Below are 18,073 nucleotides of genomic sequence, written 5' to 3' on the forward strand. Positions count from 1 at the left end.
GCCGAAGGGCTAAGTGTACTACTGGAGATTATATATTCCAGCTCTGAAGTTTCCTTTTGAGCCCCCGTTCTACTATGGTTTGGATTCTAGTTGAAGCGTGCGACCATCTATTCAGATGAGGAGACCGAGTAAGAAACCACTAAGCGGAGAGCAAACAGATCAATCTCTATCTATGAGTTTCTCAACCAAGATCCACTATTCAACCAAGACCCGCTAACTAATACTTTTACGCGAGCTTAGTTATTGGAAGTTGCAGCCGAGGAACTCTTATCCCTAGCCACAGTTGTTGCAGCACAAGGCTTTGTCGCGATTGGGTCATATGTCAGTACTCTCACATTCCCCGTGGTCTCCCTAGTATGCTGAGCTGAACTGAAGTGAAGTGAAGCTGCGGGCGATGATGGACTGATCCCATGCTATTCAGGCGCCTGACAACGCTGGCTCCGACGGTGATGAGTCTGACGGTGGCTCAGATGTTTCTCTTCCTGATCCTTCAAGGTCCCCCGTTCCTGACATCGTCCAAAGGCCGTTGGCGCTCTCCCATCTGACAGTGCGGGCTCTGCGTGTCGCCTATGGCAACACTACCCGAGTGGTCTATTGCATAGTGGATCCACGGGTACCCCGTCGCTGCTTCGTTTTTATCAACATCCGGTAAGCAGAACGGACAGAGAACTGTCCCGATTTCTCGTAATGCCAGGCCCAAAAGTCCTCCATCCGCATAGCAGCAAAAGTAGGCATTTCTTTGATACTTACTCACCTGTGGCTAGATTTACCACCATTCGAGTACTACTATCACGGGCTGCCTCGCACGGTCTTCTCGTTCATCAGATGGGCAGACGGCTTTCCTTAATGGGGAGTTGGATGAGGAAATTTACATGGAGCAGCCAGATCAAGAGTACCCGCGCATTCGCCTAACCCCGGGTTTTTTCGATCAAAATGAAGATTTTTTAGAAAATAAGCCCAAAAAGCATCTGACCTTGAAAAGAATCACCAGTTACTTGATCCATCCCTGCGGTAAGTGGGAACGAATGTGACAGCCGATGGTAGTAGGATTTCCACAGGTTGAGCTCCTTATCTTTTGACTTTTCTAAGGATAGCCGAGTAGATATACTAGAATGGGATGAATCGAGCACGAGAAATCACTAGGCACAGGGGAGCCGTAAGTAAGAGGAGTAATATCGTCATAAAGTTCACGAATTTGATTCATTTTGGAATCGATAAGTGAACACGGAATCTCGTCTTGTTCCCCTTGGTTCCGAGGGAAATAAAGGGGAAATCACTGATTCATTTGGAGCTGTTTTCTAACTGACTCATTGACATGAGAGATTGGATGCGATGCGCCAGTCACTCGTACTACAGCGGACAAAGGTCACCGGCAAACGACCGTTCCACAATGGAACCTGGCACTACTGTTTGCCCTAAGGGCCGACCCACCTTTTCAGAGAAACAGACACATGACATCACTATATTACGCATTTTCGAGATAAGAAAGTGGAGAATGCACTCTTCCCTTTTTTTTACATTTTAAACTCATGTTCATGGTCTGTTTTATTCCCAATTGTTGCCCGTGTGAAAAGAAAGAAGAGAAATTGGGCCATGTTTCCCGAGAGAGACTGCCTTCTCTCAGGCCAGCAGTCTTATACTTATAGTCGACTGCTCTATGACGATCTGACCTCTTTCCTGGGCTCTGCTTGCTCGTCTACGCTCCGACCAATTCAGTCAAAATCGAAAAAACGATGTTTCCTTGAAAAAGTCTAAGAAATAGTAGTAGTAGTCAAAAAGTGCACTTTTTCCATATATTTCGATTTATAGGGATCCCTATCTTTATCTCTATCCACAGAGATACCTATCTATATAGAGAGAGATTTTTCTCAAAATTGATCTAGACTATCCTCTATCCGGATAGATATGTCCCTATGAGCGACTAGGCCGATCTTTTTTTATATGTTTTGGCCACGTCCGTTTCCGCTCCGAAGAGGAAGGTTTGGATCTTTCAATCTTATGTCGTGAGGGATGTGACCTATGTTAGGTCCATAAGATACCACAGCTTTTAGTGTTCTATGATTCACCTCCGAATAATGAGTAGGTAGTTCGATCCTTTTGATTCTTATCTTCCTAGTAAACGGGGATCCGGAGCAATAGGTCGAATTACTATATAAAGAAGACTTTTCTACAAAAGGACTTATTGTTCGAGTAGGAAGATTTCGGTTTTTCTCCTTCCCTCTTTTCAATAAGAAGAAGTATTTGAAATGAAACAAATTCCTCTTCATTCTGTTGTGCTCAGCGAAGGAACTGCCTAAGCATACTTTTGCGGATCCAAACTTCTTTGTTCTTTCAAAGTCTTCTTCTTGCATATAAGAACGCAACTTTTGCAATTCCTTGGATTTGAGTAGTAAGCGGCATCCCCTCTGAGTTGTGAGTAAGCGGAACCATTCTTTTTTTGTTCTTCTCCAGATTCTGGCCGGTAGGAATTTGCCTCTTCTTTTTCCAACTGATATGGCCGATAGGAATTTGCCTATGATTTTTCCAACTGATATGTCGATATAGAAAGATCTCCTTATTTCAAAACCGCGGGTTCTCGCGTCATTTTCTTTAAAAGATATTAGATCACCGTGGGAAACTTTCAAATGAGTAATGGTTACCAGTCCATTATTCAAACAAACCCTTCGATGACTTATCGGCTGCCTTGCTTGAGGAAGAGTGTCACTAAAATGGAGACGAACCGGAATCACGTCCGATCTTGTTTCTTGATTGAGTAAAAAAGGGATATATGAAGTTCGTTCTCTTCCTCTGTGCATCTCCCTTATGGGTAAATCCCCATAATAAAGAGACAACTTTCGTGTAGTTTGTGATTTGATGTTACTGTTTAGATTTTCTCTCCGAGAAAGATTTCTTTTAATGGATCTCCTCTTGTTCCTCAATCTTCGGAGAATACGGCGTTGGATTAGAGAAAGTTCTCTGTTCCGAACATTTCCTGGAAGTAGACGACACGTTTTAAATCTTAATGCTGGCATGGCATATTTCGTTGAATCAGTCTTTTTCGCCACATCGCGTATAAAGGGAATCGAACCCAACTCTTCCACGAACCCCCCACGAATGGCCCTCCCTTAATTCAATGAACTATGAGAATTCCTTTTTTCGTTTTTTTCTTTTCAGTTCTCATAAGTCCTTGATATACTAGCAGAAACTCAATACTTGACCGACTGCGTCACAGTGCTCAGGTAAAGTGGCAGTGGTTGAAAGCGAGCGGAAACGTCAGTGTTTTCTGTGCGTTACGATAGTAGTGGTGAAATAAAATCCAATTCAAATATCTCAACGTAAAAGGAAAATCGTTTCACTTTGAAAGGAAAGCTAGCTATATGAGATCGAAATCACTCTATCTACGATATTCATTGCACCATGATTGAAGGACAATGAGGGGCAGGTTATATTCCCTTTCTTCTGATCGATTGAGGAATCGCTGATAATGACACCACGTCTGTAGCATCTACTGCTATTGCAAGGCCCGAAGCACGTGGGAGAATGTTCGTTTTTTCTGGATCGGATTAGCAAAAGCAAGCAAGCGTGTGGAAAGCTTGTGATGTGGCGGGGAAGCCTAAAAGAAGCCTTTGGAAGGCAGTGTGGTGACGCCTGTTTGGGGCGTGGGAATTAACTAATCTAATGATATATTGGTAACTGCCTGTGGGTCCGCACACCACTCCTTATGTTCAGCTAAAAAGCCTTCCGGGTCGAATTTATTAAGAAATAATCAAAGATTAGAATGCCAATGTGAATTTAGGTTCAAAAGGATCAATAGCACATGACGAAGTTCAAGTGTCTTCTCTTTAAGAGAATAGAGCATAATTGTAGGATTATATGGATATCAGTGCTTTTATTCAATTCCCGAGGCACTCTTCAACGATTGAGGAGATTCCCGAGGCAGTCTTAGTGCTATCGTCAGGGTCACCAGCCTACTGTACCCCTTATTCTGGCTTAGCCTTGCTTAAACAGAAGAGGCTTGGTTAGCATCCTTTCTATCAGGTGCTGTTCTTTGCTACCAACAATTCTTTAAGTACGCGGTGAAGTAAATAATAGTGCACTTGCTGACAGTAGAACCCCCAAGAAATATCACAGTATAGGCCGATATCTTTGTGCAATGTCATTTACAAGCTATGCTCCAAAGTCTTGGCAAATAGGCTGAGAGAAGTACTGGATGAGATCATTTCCGAGGACTTATTAAATAGGGGTGCTTTTTCTACGAATATAATAAATTCCATAATGCTATCCGCTTTGACGAAGCAAATCAGATGACGGGCGATCTACGCCTTGAAAAGGAGAAGAAGTGGTTCTCAATACTGAGCAAAAAGTCACTTTCGATGCAGAAAGTAGGAAACCAAGGAAGCAGGCATTGGCAAAGAGTGAATCTTTATCTGATCCTATAATGGCTCAATCCGATCCAACAACGGTACTTCCAAAGGCTCCTCGGCTAAGAATAACAATAGTTGTATTGGCAAGGCATGAAAGGGATTTTCTAATGCTATCCGAAGACGAATCGGAATACGGAACCGGAAGCCGTAGCCCAGAACCTTTAGCTTGAGCGGAAGGGGAGGAAACCGGCTATTCGAACTGGCGGGTGGGTGGATACCCTAGTGCTTATTGCTTTGTCGGAGCAGGGGCGGAGAGGGATTCATTAGTTTGACAACACAAGGGTGTCATGTGGAGAAAGAGAATTGAACTATTCTCCGGGTACTAGTACCGCTTAAGCCCAAGCAAGTGAAGAAATCCTGTAAGATGGACTTGATTTACTTTCCTTTCCAAGATCTATACCATATGGTTTGGGTATACCACTATCACCTATCGAAATGAAACACTAACCTGCCCACGACCCCCTATACCGGATACCTTTGCTTTGAAACCAATGACTAGTAGAGGATTTCGAGGAACAACAGCAAAGGGAAGTAGGGATGGGCTTTCCTCGGATTAGTATTCGGATTTCGCTAGTCTTTCCAATGGTTGTTATTCAAAAGAACGGTTCGCACCGGCAAAGAAGAATATATTTTCTAGTTGTGCCCCGATGTCCCGTTATCCATGCCTTTGTTAGCATAATAGGAGGTAGCATTATCAAAAGAAGGAAATTCGCAACGCTCTAAATTTCTCTATTTTGATTCTTTTTTTAGGGATTGCGCCGTTACTGTACCTGCTTTCGCTATTGCTGTTCCGCTTTGCCGTTATCCGTCCCTTTGTTAGCATAATAGGAGGGTGCCTTTTTAGCGCAAGACGATGAAATAACAACCTAAGCTTATCGGCATTAGCAAATTGAGAAATCGAATAGATCCCCGGCCGTTGGATAGGAGCACTGCCGTTACCGTGCTTAGAATTGATGAAATTGGATTTCTTACAAAACCCAGGATCTTCCTATTCATAGTTTTCTTACAAAACCCAGGATCTTCCTATTTGTAGGTGGTATACAACTACCCCTATCCCTATTGTTTTGATACATGGCGTATTGGCTTTTCGTTTTTCTAGCTAAAGATCCATCTTTCCTGGATTAGTGATTACTTCAATCCATACCCCTATGGAATAACAAAAAGCAAGGGCAGAGGGACCTGGATCCGGAACCAGACAATAATTCGTAGGAACCCACACCGGATAGAGGGCCGTCCCTTCCTCTTAAGAGGTGTAATTCTGTTTGGGGATGACATTAGATAATCCGAATCGTAGTCCTCGCGGGAATGGTCGCAAAATGCGAAGGAGTTTTGTTGTCGAAGCTGGGGATCTAGATAGGTACCGATCTCGGTGGGGATTTTCCTATTTTTTCTATGGAATTTGTTTCATTCCTTTCATGCACAGATGAACCTTCTGAGCTTTGGAAGTACCTTTGCCCTGGAGGATTGTCCCGTGATTGAGGGATTTCTCTACAACTATTGCGATTAAAGACATATGCAAATCCGAAACAGGGAAGTACGAAACTAAAGGGACTTTCTCTCGATGAACTCCCTAGTTCCTATGTTTGCTTTGAGGCAGTGCTAATTGCTAATGTGTGAACTATCACTATAGAAAAATAGATTGGAATCACTTCTAACATCAAAGATAGGAAAATCTGGCCTATTGGGTGCCGATCCACTCGATCCTATGCTATGCATTTGTGACCAATAGAGGTAAGATCATGAATACAAGATGGCGATGAGTCATGCCAAGTTTGGGGAGTGTTGCTCGTACCCTCATTGCATGTTTTCAAATAGGGCATACTGCCTGTGATTTACTATTGAAAAACAAGTCGACAGGAGAACCCGAGTGCAACCAGATAAGAGTTCGCTTTCGAAAGACGACAATGGCAAGTCTCAATCAACTGTCATTAGATCAATAGTAAACAGGAGATTGCTTTGCGTATCACGGATCGAGCACACAATAGAATGCTCGAACTACACTCTCCTAGCAAAAGGCAGGGCAAGTGAGTTCTACACGATATTCGATAATGAAACGAGCCTTCCTCCTTCCGAAACCCACCTTAATCCATTTTATAAGGAATCTGTCTCCTTCCGTAATCCATTCCTCCATCCCACACTCTTCTTATAGTTATGAGTGAATCTGAATCAAAAAAAATATATACTATACCGAAGACAAAGAGAAGACATCAGGGAGCGGAGAGAGAAGAGAGCGGTTGTTGGAACAGCAAGCCCTACTTCCTTCACTGGGACACTGGCACCAAACAAAAACAAAACTAGACTGCCCGAACAACAAGTCCTGCCCCTTCCTCCCGGATTTGCATGTTGAACAAACAAAGACACTCCCCCTCATCCGAAAAAAACGAGTATTATTTCTCAGCTGGCAACAAAGAAACGCCTAGCAGAAGAAAGTAGTTATTCTTGCATCTCTGCTACTAGGAAAGTAAGTCATTGACAAAGGACCCAACCCTTCTGAATTCGCTGAGCGAGACCTAAGATCGGAATGAACAGCAGTCGAAACCCTGAGCCCATCGTGTCTGCCAGCTATGCAATGGCTCTACTTGAGATTCCGTAGGGAGAGCAGTCGCTAACCTTTCCTTCGGTCAATCACGAGAAATTTGCGAATCGAATCCGTTGTCATTAGAGTGATCAACTATATACGCTAATTATTCAAACAGATGCTCTCCGGTGGAAATGAACCACGAGAGACTAAGCCCTGCCGATAGCAGTAGAAGCGTTAGCCACAGAGTGACTTTTTAATTGACACCCACTAGTGGTCAGTTTCTACTTCCAAGTTGACTGGACCAGGTACCACATTTACCATAGGATATGCTTATCTGACGAGGTCCCTCGAGTCATCTCTGCCACTTGGAATTGCTTATGAGCTGTTCTTAAATGCTCTTCTTGGTATGAAATTGCCTACCTTCCTTAAGTCTTGCTTTCCCAAGAGCCCTCATTTCATAAAATTCCACTGGTCAGTTAATTGTTTATGCTTATTTTTCAATGAAAGTTGCATCCGAACATGTTTCTCAACACGAAAAAGAAAGTCATATTGAGTTGTTAGAGAAATCAAGTTATAGCAAAAATAGTGTACCATCACATGGTTTTGATACTAAGCAGGAAAGTATAGGAATGCAATGAGGAAAGACAGATAAACACATCGCCTCGTTTAATACTTTCAAAGCATCAGTTGAATGACTATTCTGCTCCATTCGGAAATACGCAAAAGTATGTCCCTTATTTGAGATCTCTTAAGATCAGCTATTTGCTAATATGATAAAGGTGGACGCTGTACTTGTCTGAAAACAGAAACTATGATGATTCACATTACTGGCTTGCTGTCCTTTGGCGGGAAAGCTAACAGGTGAACTTGCTCAACATAAAGTGGAAGGAAAGTGTAGTAGAGATATTACTCGCTGTCTGAGAAGATCTACTTGAGACCTCTGAACCAACTTCATTCCACAGGAACGAAAGCTGAATGAAAGTACTCAAGCTTCAAACTCCTTGCTAACCGATAAAAGGAATCAAGCTTCAAGGACTATATGACTAGCTCTTCCACATCCTCGCCACCATTCATAAGGCTTTCAAGGAATATTGAGATATCTACAGAAAAGAGAAACAAACATTCTCAGTTGGTCCACTATTAGCGAGGCCTAAAGTCTTCACTTCATCAGTCTAGGAATAACACTAAAGTAGCACCCCTCACTACATTCTTGTTCACTGAACATAGATCTCTAAAGAATAGTGCACTGGTACACGATATGATATGTCGTCATGACCCATGAACTAAGCTTCTCACTAATCAAAATGGTCCTCTCAGCATGTTTCAAGGGAAGCAAGAGATCGTTTTCTCAGGATATTAGTCACCCAATCTTCCCAATAGTATTCCTTAACTCATGAATTGATACACTTGTTCATTCTCTTTCTATTTCCACTGGTTTCTTTTGTTCACTTGCAATGCGGCATTTGGATCCATTTTACTCCACTTCTCTCTCTTTTCTTCCTGATGAGGGTGATGTACTCCGGGTTCCTGATCATCATGACTGGAATTCCATAGGATTCCTTGAGTACTCATTACTTCGAGGTCAAATGGTGCGATGGTATTCATCCAAAATAGGAAACTGGTAGCAACTTGCATTTGATGGACTCTTCCTTCCTGTAGGAATAGGGGAGAGTGGTAACGTGAGCCACCTTTCCTTTATACAGCAGTAATAGCACATGCAAGTTCCTAGGGTCTATATAGCTAGTCAAGGATCATAAAACAATTAGCAAATCATCATGTGGAATGATGTAAACTAGCCTAAAAAAGTGAAAGAAACCCTCATACCCACTCCTCTTTCCCCACCAAACCAACAAGTAGTAGGTTGGTGGGCCTCGGTATCTCTATTTGCTAAGATGGATACCTACACCACTCAATAGTTCCAATTCATTGTTTCTATCCCATAGGAAAGAAAATGCTTCAAGCAATTTTGTCCTTTCCTCCTCCGTCATACGACGGTCTTCACAACCTTCCATCGGAGGCTTTTCTCTGTTTTCCTCCTCCGTCATACGACGGTCTTCACAACCTTCCACCGGAGGCTTTTCTCTGTTTTCCTCCTCTTTAGCCATTGCTTCTTGAATCATATCTTTGATCTTCTTTAGGGGCAATTTAAACATGTTCGCATCCCGCGGGAAGCGGAAAGCCAGAAAGAGAATTTCCTCCGTTTTAAGAACCGAAAGGAGTTTATCCAGATTTTGTACCAAACCCGGGAAAAACCCTAAATGTTGTCTTCAAAAATCTATATAAGCAGGGTTATAGGAATGCTGAGATTCCCCTCCCTCCGCTTTGGAGGAGAAGCTTCTTCTATGGCTATGGCCAAAAGGAGAAATAGTCCTGTTCATTATATGGCTATGGCCAAAAGGAGAAAAGGATCCGGTGCGATGAGTCTCATCCGTGTTATATTTTGGAATTCCTCTTCCAACTCGTCCCAGAATGGGCGTTATGGCAAAGAACAAGAAGAAAAAGACAGAAGGAATTTGTCCAATAGTAAAAAATGGTGCCTCCACAGGTTGACATCCGATCCAACCTAGTAGTAAGCAATCCGCCAAAAGCAACCAAAATATTCCTTGGTGAATCGGTCGAAAACTTGAACTACGCACATACATTTCTTTAAAAAAAGGTAAAGCCAAGAGAGATATAAAAACTGGTGCTATTGCGGCTACACCTCCCGCTTTGTCAGGTATACTGCGAAGAATGGCATGGATCGGTAGGAAATACCATTCCGGCACAATATGAGGCGGGGTGGGCATCGGATTAGCAGGTATATAATTGTCGGGATGCCCCAAAACATTAGGAACAAAAAAAATCCAAATGGAAAAAAAGATAGCAGAAGCTACCCGACCTACAAGATCCTTTACATAAAAATAAGGGTAAGAAGCAATTTTATCCATCTCAGAATGTACACCCAATGGATTATTTGATCCATATTGATGCAATGCGGCCAGATGAAGAAGACTGGCGCCTACTAAAATAAGGGGGAGTAAATGATGGAGACTAAAAAAACGATTTAAGGTGGCATTGTCCACGGAGAAACCACCCCAAAGCCAAGTCACTATGGTATCTCCTACTACTGGTATGGCGCTAGCTAAGCTTGTAATTACTGTTGCTCCCCAAAAGCTCATCTGACCCCAAGGTGGTACGTATCCTATAAAAGCTGTCACAATCATTAATAGGAATATGACAACTCCGAGACACCGAACAAATTCCCTAGGACTGCTATAACTCGCATGATATAGACCACGAAAAATATGAAGGTGAACCACAATGAGAAACATACTTGCCCCATTAGCATGCATATAACGGAGCAACCAGCCCCCTTCAACATCTCTCATAATGTGTTCTACGCTGTTGAAAGCTAGATCCACATGAGGTGTGTGATGCATAGCTAAAAAAACGCCAGTCACTATCTGAATGACTAAACAAATACCTGCTAACGAACCGAACCCCCACCAATAACTAAGATTGCTCGGGGTTGGATAATCTATCAAATGCTGGTTAAGTGTGGAGTATATAGGTTGTTTAAGAAGAGAGAATCGTTGGTTCCTTATAGTCATTTCTCTTTTCTATCGTTACAACTCCTCTTCCCCCTTATTTACCCCCTTGCCTTGATGGAAATTGGCTTCGCTGCGCCCTGAATAATCAAAAAGCTGCATGAGAAGATTCATCCCATTTTGGCGAGAGGGAGGCAGCGAATCACCTGGGCTACGGATTTGTCGGTTAGTTGATTCTCGAAATAAGGTCATTCGGAAAAAAAAAACTGCCGCTTTCTCTGCCGGTTTCTTAAGGCTTCAAACGAACGACTAGTCATTAAGAAACCCATGAAATCCAAGTCTATTTTTGACCTTTCATGAAGAAGTTTTGCCTGCGCGCAAACTACCTAGCCCTTTTCAGAAGAACGTCGATTTCCATCTCAACAAAGAAAGAACTCAAAATAAATGAAAGCAATATTGTTGTCCTATTACTCTTTTTTCCTTGTGGAGCTTTGGAAAGGAGAGAATTTGAATAAAGTAACTCTCGGAAACTCTTATTGGACGAGAGAGAGTCAATATGATATTGGCGTGGGTTCTACCAACTAAACGAATCAGTTTTGGATTGGATAAACAGCGTATAATGATAGACGCTTCTTCGGCACACATGGAGACATACCTCCCGTAGCTGACCCCTGAATTCAAGGATACTGCCGGCTTTGTTACTAACTGATAGAAACCCCTTAATACAACGTTTGTTTTTCATAAATGTCATAAGGTAGGTAGACCCGGTCTTGCGCTCGTCCGGTTAAGTGGCACATTGTGCTAAGTGCTCGAACCGTTGGCTGATCTCAGCTGTATCGCCTCATACAAATTAGTTAAGCGAGAAAACAAACGGCTACATAGGAGCTCTATGGTGGACCACCAGCAGGTAGATCGAATGGCTTAGCGCATCCTGCGCCTACTGGACCTGACTTCGTAGGATACTCTGATACACTAGTCGAATGGCAATGGCCTAGTGGTTGTATCTGCTTGCCGATTCCTATTAAGAATACGAGAGTGACAAATGAGATGGAGATCTTGGCTATCATCAAACCATCCTCCCTCCGCTTATCTCTTTCCTTTCTATATGATAAGTCTACTCGCGCCTCAAGGGCCGGTCATTTACGCTCTCCACTGCATGAACAGCATTCCCAACTAGATCTGTACGGCTTCCGTTGTCTCCTTTTCGATTCCCGACTCTAGCTCACAGGTATCCATAAGAGCGACCAGCCCTGAATGCTTAAACCTATCAATCCTCTCCTAAATTTCTTTCTTTTTGTCGTTGGGCAAGGAGCAATCCATTCAGCACTTTCCGATGGGGACCAAAAGCCACTGGGCTACCAAGAAGTCGGATTCAGTTCAGTCCCATTTTCAAGATCCGGTTCAGTGTTTGGGGATGGCTTGGTCCAAGCCCACATCCATAGTAGATGGACTTGAGCAGGCAAGTATGCCACCTACTGATATGATTGATTATGACAATTATGATATGGACTGGACGGTTGTGCAACCGATTGTACTGACTCGCTTACCTCCGAGAACACCTAAGACATGGGGGTTATTTACGCGAGTAAGCCTAGCAAGGACCAAGATCTCGATCTAGCCTAGTTGGGGCTTTAGAGTCACATGACACAGTACCAAGAACGGGAGAACCAGTAACAATTGATACGGATTTCCAACCAACGGATCTTCTTACCTTTGGACCGGAACCTTTAGCTGTTTCCTACTCGGTCTACAGCTTGGTTTGAAATGAGGGAGCCATACCGTGTGGTTGAAGCAGAGTACCGTTTTGCAGTGGATAGGGCACTATCTCTATTCGTAGCAGCATTGCGTATTGTTCTCACTAGGAAAGGGGGACATAACCCCTACTATAGAGCAGGAATGGAAGGGAATGAGCTCGGCTTCTTCTCCCCCACACTTCTTTATTTCTCCGTGCCCCTATTTAGTTAGTACTTTCGAGTTAAGAGTGAGAAAACGAACTATTTCATTTAATAAAAAAAGTGCAACGGCTGTGGAGTGAAAAGGCCATGAGGATGGCTACGGCTTTGAAGCTCCTTTATCTACCATAGATAGAATGGAAGAGTTTTTTCTCACTGCACTGATCCACCAAGGCTAGGGATATCCAATGGGATGGAGCTATTTCCCTTGGCACTTTAGAGTCCTCAGACGATGAACAGAGCACTAGATGCCCTAATCTACTCCTATGCTAAGTGTCTTTGTTTGGTTTGATTTCTTGTGAAAGCGGCTAGCCCCATCACTAAAGCATGCCTGTTCCATATGAAAGGTGATGTAGGTAGGGCTGGTAGGGGAAGTAAGAAATAGGTGAGACTCGTTAATGAAACTAGCCTTCAGCCTTAGATTTCTAAGTTCTGTTTCCACCATTACTAGTGTTTCCTTGCTTTTCATAATAGAAAAAGATCAACTAAACTAAACCAGAGATTGTCGTAGAGATTGGCAGGACTGGGTATTATTCTGGGCGATGAAATGGATGGAATTTCTTGAAACATAACTCACTTCACTTATAATCGAATTTGGAAAAGGGAGACTAGCTGCTGCAATAAATCAAGAAGAAAGCAGGCGCAAAAGAGAAGCTCAATGAGAGAGATTCTAGACTGGTCATGGTCGGGGCTGATCGATCGCTCCTTAAAAGGGAGTTAACTGCTTCAAACCATACATGAAACTTATCTCATAGAGTGAGCTAGCCCGAGATAGCGAAGGATAGCTATTGACTTATTGGGAAACCCGCCTCCAATACATGCTTATCCCAGACCCCCTATTCCTTCATTTTAGGTTTTCATGGCCGATTCAATAACATAGTTCGCACACCTCTTTTCAATTCTCTAGAGATAGTTGTCATTTATCTCTTCTTCCGGGTCCCTCCTATTTGGTTGGAAGTTTCCTGCTCCAGTTGGGAAAGCAAGGGCCCTAGTTTCGTTATTGAGTCTCGTTATGGTCGAATATGAATGAATCCTGGAATGGAATAAAAACATGAGTAAAATGCATCGTAGTCCCTCAATCGAACAGTCAACTAGTTCATATCTAACCTTATGTATTCTTTTCCCGCACCTTAGCTTCAAATAATTGAATGAATGAGTGCTATTTCAGAGTTCAAGTTTAGGTATTAGCTCGCTACAGTTTAGTCAGTAGTTCTGTCCCTTTGTTCGGTGAACTAGTTCTGTATATAAGCATTAGAATGAGAGTGGCTACGTATTCGGATTACTTGACTCGCTTTCCTGTTTCTGAATCCCTTCTTGCATACAATCCTAATTCACAATCCGATACTTGCTCGATTCCATAATGAAAAACAGACCTTGTGCCATGGATTTGATGAAGCTTGAAAGGACTCCCCTTGTTCGAAGCCAAAGATAAGAAGCATACGGGTGACAACCCCAATCCTTATATATCAATCCAATTACCGGAGGAACGAAGAACTAAGTTTGCCTGACGCCCGAAAACAACTTGTTTGTTTTGGTGGAAGAGGAAGAAATAGAGAAAGATCGCCGCTTTTCATACGCTAATTCGTGATTCAAAGAAGAGCGAGTGAGGGAGCTATACCCGGGACTCAATCAACATATGCCAAGTGTTCCGTAATCTATGGGCAGCACTCCGTATGAATGTTATAGTCTAGGCATGTCGTAGTAGTCATTAGACAGAAAGAGGAGAAACTTAACATGTCTTATTCCGAATTCCTGTGGTTGTCATTATGTTCCAGCAAGGAAATAGTCATTCTTTCATTCCGAGCATTCGACTAACGGCACAGATTTCTAGTGCTATAACAGAAACTGCCATTAACGCGCAAATGAAAGCCCTCACAACAGTCTTTACCTGCAACTGCTCCCGCTTATGGTAGTAGATAAACAGGTGGTGGACATGTATCTGCAGCCTCTGCTGCTGGTAGATTGACTGTTTTATATGGACTGAAAAAAAAACGGAGGGTAGTGCTTGAGAATGCTACTCTATTCCTGGAATTAGCCATCCCCTTCTTTGACTATTCGACCTGCTCCTCGAAGCAAGGAAGGGAATGAAGATGGCATTGAATGCCCTTTCCGCAAGAAGGATAGGAGTTGGCTTACCGCATCTACCTTCTCATCGCGGGATAAGGGCTGGGGCGTTAACTTAAGTACTAAAGCTGCTGGAGCGGCTGCCTTCGTTGATTCCCCACGAAGGAATCGGAATATCGCTACTTCCCCTTATTGCCCTAAGCGGGGGAGATGGATTAAAAACCTTGTGTGAAGGAAAGGCTATCAAAGTCGTTGACCATTAATCCGGTTGAAGGACAAATGGACAGTGAATCAACGGAATCGAGTTGGTTCTAAGGATTCGGATTCGGCAGTCGAGACATCTATATCTATGGAATTTCAAAAGAGAGAAAAGGATCCGAATCCGACCCGAGGACGAGCTCAAACCTTAGGGTTTGAAAAGAAGAAGTAAAGCTCTCGTTTACTTCAATCAAAAAAGGTAGGTCATAACACAGATTGAATTAGACCTTACTCAATCACTCATCGCTGGAAAAAGTAGAGCGATTTCCTCGCAAAAAAAGCACGAGCGAGATATTCTTCCTTAACAGGGATCTCAATTGCGGGAAGAAGTACAAAGGGCAAAGGCAGAAGTGGAAGGGTCAAACTCCTCTATCGGGGAAAGACAGGAAGGATCAAAGTGTAAAATCACTTGTTTGAAACATCTATAAAATAGAAATGGCTATTAGAAGTTGTATTTTCGGTGGTCAAAGGGAAGGAATCAGAAAAGAGGGAAGCGCTCTCAAGGTAGAATCAGTTCCAGGCAAGTATGTCCATTGAAAGGAAAGAGTCCCTAAACAGACAGGTTTTCAGCAAATAAGACGGGTCCTGGTCTTCGGCAACAAAAGAAGCCGAAGCGAGAGCTCGATCAAAGAACCTTTATAGATCCTCATCATCCTCAGGTTCTGGATACACAGCGAGAAGGGAATCTTCCTGTTCGAATGGAAGATTTTCGAAAGAGAGGGGAGAAATCAATCACATGCGTGAGCGGATCGAGCTATTATATAATAAGGAACGGCTGAAAAAGCTATTCTTGGTAGATCCACTTGTCAAGGTGCGGAAAGCCGTGTTCCTTCTCAGCTCACGCTTTCCTGATTGATTTGAAAGACCCTAGCACACCACCGTATCCTTGGCTTTCTTCCCACTTTCAAAGAACTTGCTATCATTCTTTCGATTCTATCTCCTCGCTTTAGGTCTTATGCTTCTTATTAAAGGGGTTATGCCACTCCGAGTCCATCAGTGTTGAAGGAATGGACAGAGACAGGCAAAGACAAAGTACTGATTTTACTACCGATAGAGAGCAGAGCTAGAGACAAGATGCCTAGGACCTGGAGGAGATCCATAAGAACCAAGTCGTGGAGAAGATAGCATCAAACTGGAGATAATAAACCTAACTCTCCGTGCTTTAATCGAGAATGGATACAGGGTCGTCGAGCGAAACCTTTATTAGGGGGTAGACCTACCTTGTTTTGTTGACTTATTGCTTTCCAGCAAAGCGTGCCGGCCCTATCTCTAAAGCACCAAACTTCCACATTTTAGGAGATGCCCTATCTTCCCTTAAAGAGCCAGCTTATTGAATAGAGCTGTCACTCCTTACCTTACCTAAGACCCCTTCGGGATATCTTTTGAAAACCTTTTCTCTGAAAAGAAAAGATGTTTGCGATCCCTTGCCCGCTCGATTAAAGAAAGTGGGATCTGGCCTTGCATTTTTTAGATAGGGCTCCCTCACGGCATTCTTGCTCTTGCATTTGAAAGTCGAATCAGGATTCCATCTAGAGAAAGGTTCCGAATGGAACTAGTGAATGTGTATGCCGAACGTAGGCAGGTATACCTGACCTTTGATATTGAGCTATGATCTCTCTTCTCTCTCTTGAAGTTCCCACAAAGCGACTCTGAACCTAAGACCGGGTTGTGGGATGTCTTTTGATATTCTAAACTAAGAAAAACGCAATTGGATTTCTTTTTATATCCCTATGATAGGAAATGAAAGAAAAGGTCGAGCTTAAGCCAATTCCATTGCGGAAAGAAAAGAGGCTCTCCCATTCCCACCTGATACGTCAAAAGCAATTGACTAATAAGGGGAACCAACCAGTCGAATTCGATTGATTATGTCACTCCGCATTACTAGAAAAGGGCAGCAACTTTCTACTAAAATGGGCTTTGGCACTACTTCCGCTATTACTCGAAATAATAATAATAGTGAAAGGGCAGTCGAATTTGTGACTACGTCAAAGGCTCGTTTCACTCGAATTTAAAGGCTGTAACTCCTACTTATTTCTATTAATTAAAGCTTTCCCGTGGCTGCTTTCTTCCCATTCTTTCTTCTTTCTCCGTCACTAGATTCCGGTTAAAACGCTTGGTCCACCCATGCTTTTCCTCTTCATTTTTCATATGGAAAGGGAAAGCAGTGCCAACTTATTGGAATTCTGCATGGCATATTTCCCAACCTTCATTCCTGCTATTCCAGGCTCTAGTGCTCAGTCATAAACCTATTGCCCGCTCCGCTTTCCCATTCCGATTGCTTTCGGTATCTGAATCTTCCTGAATTCAAGTAGAGAATACCAGGGCTTTCTTCTTCTTTGATTTTCCTTGGGGCAGAGGATAAAAAAATGGATTTCCAACATAGCACCTGCGGCATTAGGATTCTAAGATTTAGGAGGGGAAGACTGAGGAGAGGGATCACATGCATTGAAGCAATCTCAAGATTCAGAAACGATCAAAATAATGGTACGGGGAGAAGAAAGAGAGGAGAGTCACGAAAATAGGGTAAACGCAAAGAGACGATGAAAAGCAATCAGAGAGGAGAGGGAAGAATGACAATGGAAATCATAAAGCTAAGCGAGGAGCACATTACTATGAATAATAATGGAGAGGGACATTAAAGGGGAAAACTGAGCAAAGAGATATAAAAATATATTAGAAAAGCTTTTCGCTTCTACTTCGTTTTCTTGTTTAGATTCATTACTTCAGTGATTGAACATGGGCAGATACCTATAAGGACCCCATTTCATTGACCTTCGCCCTTTTATATCCCTCGTTAAGATATGTTATCCGGACCAACTCCCACGTAGAAAACCAAGAGCGGTGAGTTACAAAACCAAGAGCAGTTAGAATCGCGTAGCTACGTGCCCCTTTTTCTGACTAGCTTCTTGTGAAAAGCATTTCAGGCACGAGCACACCTGATGAACTCAGAAACCTACTATGGAATCAATCAACCCATCGCACCCGAGTGCTCTGCTCTCCAAACTCTGCGCAGGTGTTTTTACATTAAAATCCCCGAACGATTTTATGCTATCAAAGTAGGTGGATTGGTCTGTGGTGCTCACTAAACCTGCTATTGGACGGGATCAGACATAGGTCTTAGATGATCTCAATCTTGAAGAAAGCATAACTAATGTCATTTTAAGAGAAAGATGGCACTATGGATTGAAGGTAGCTTTTTCTCCATATGGGAAATCAAAACTTCATTTGATTGAGCGCTATAGGTTAAGTTGGTTGGTTAGTGTATCACGACCGGGGACACCTGGCACTGACTCATTCCTGTCTTCTTCAAAACCGAAACGGATAGGTTGTCTTAAAGATCATTTCTAT

The 18,073-nt window shown here is 42.9% G+C and overlaps 1 protein-coding gene and 1 long non-coding RNA gene across 2 annotated transcripts; both read right to left on the minus strand.

Annotated features, from left to right (window-relative positions):
* Positions 1 to 1,555: 1,555 nt before the first annotated feature.
* On the minus strand, positions 1,556 to 3,559 carry LOC125529292 (ribosomal protein S4, mitochondrial-like). The gene has a single exon (XM_048694016.1). It carries the CDS (start codon positions 3,009 to 3,011, stop codon positions 1,938 to 1,940), a length of 1,074 nt encoding a protein of 357 aa, XP_048549973.1. The 5' UTR covers positions 3,012 to 3,559; the 3' UTR covers positions 1,556 to 1,937.
* Positions 3,560 to 8,857: 5,298 nt separating this feature from the next.
* LOC125530227 lies at positions 8,858 to 9,262 on the minus strand. Its single transcript, XR_007292962.1, has 2 exons — positions 8,987 to 9,262; positions 8,858 to 8,929 (listed from the first exon to the last, which is right to left on the minus strand). It is a non-coding gene; the product is annotated as an uncharacterized LOC125530227 (long non-coding RNA).
* Between the last annotated feature and the right edge of the window lie 8,811 nt (positions 9,263 to 18,073).

Source organism: Triticum urartu, chromosome 1 (assembly GCF_003073215.2).
Source record: "Triticum urartu cultivar G1812 chromosome 1, Tu2.1, whole genome shotgun sequence".
In the NCBI taxonomy this organism is placed as follows: domain Eukaryota; kingdom Viridiplantae; phylum Streptophyta; class Magnoliopsida; order Poales; family Poaceae; genus Triticum; species Triticum urartu.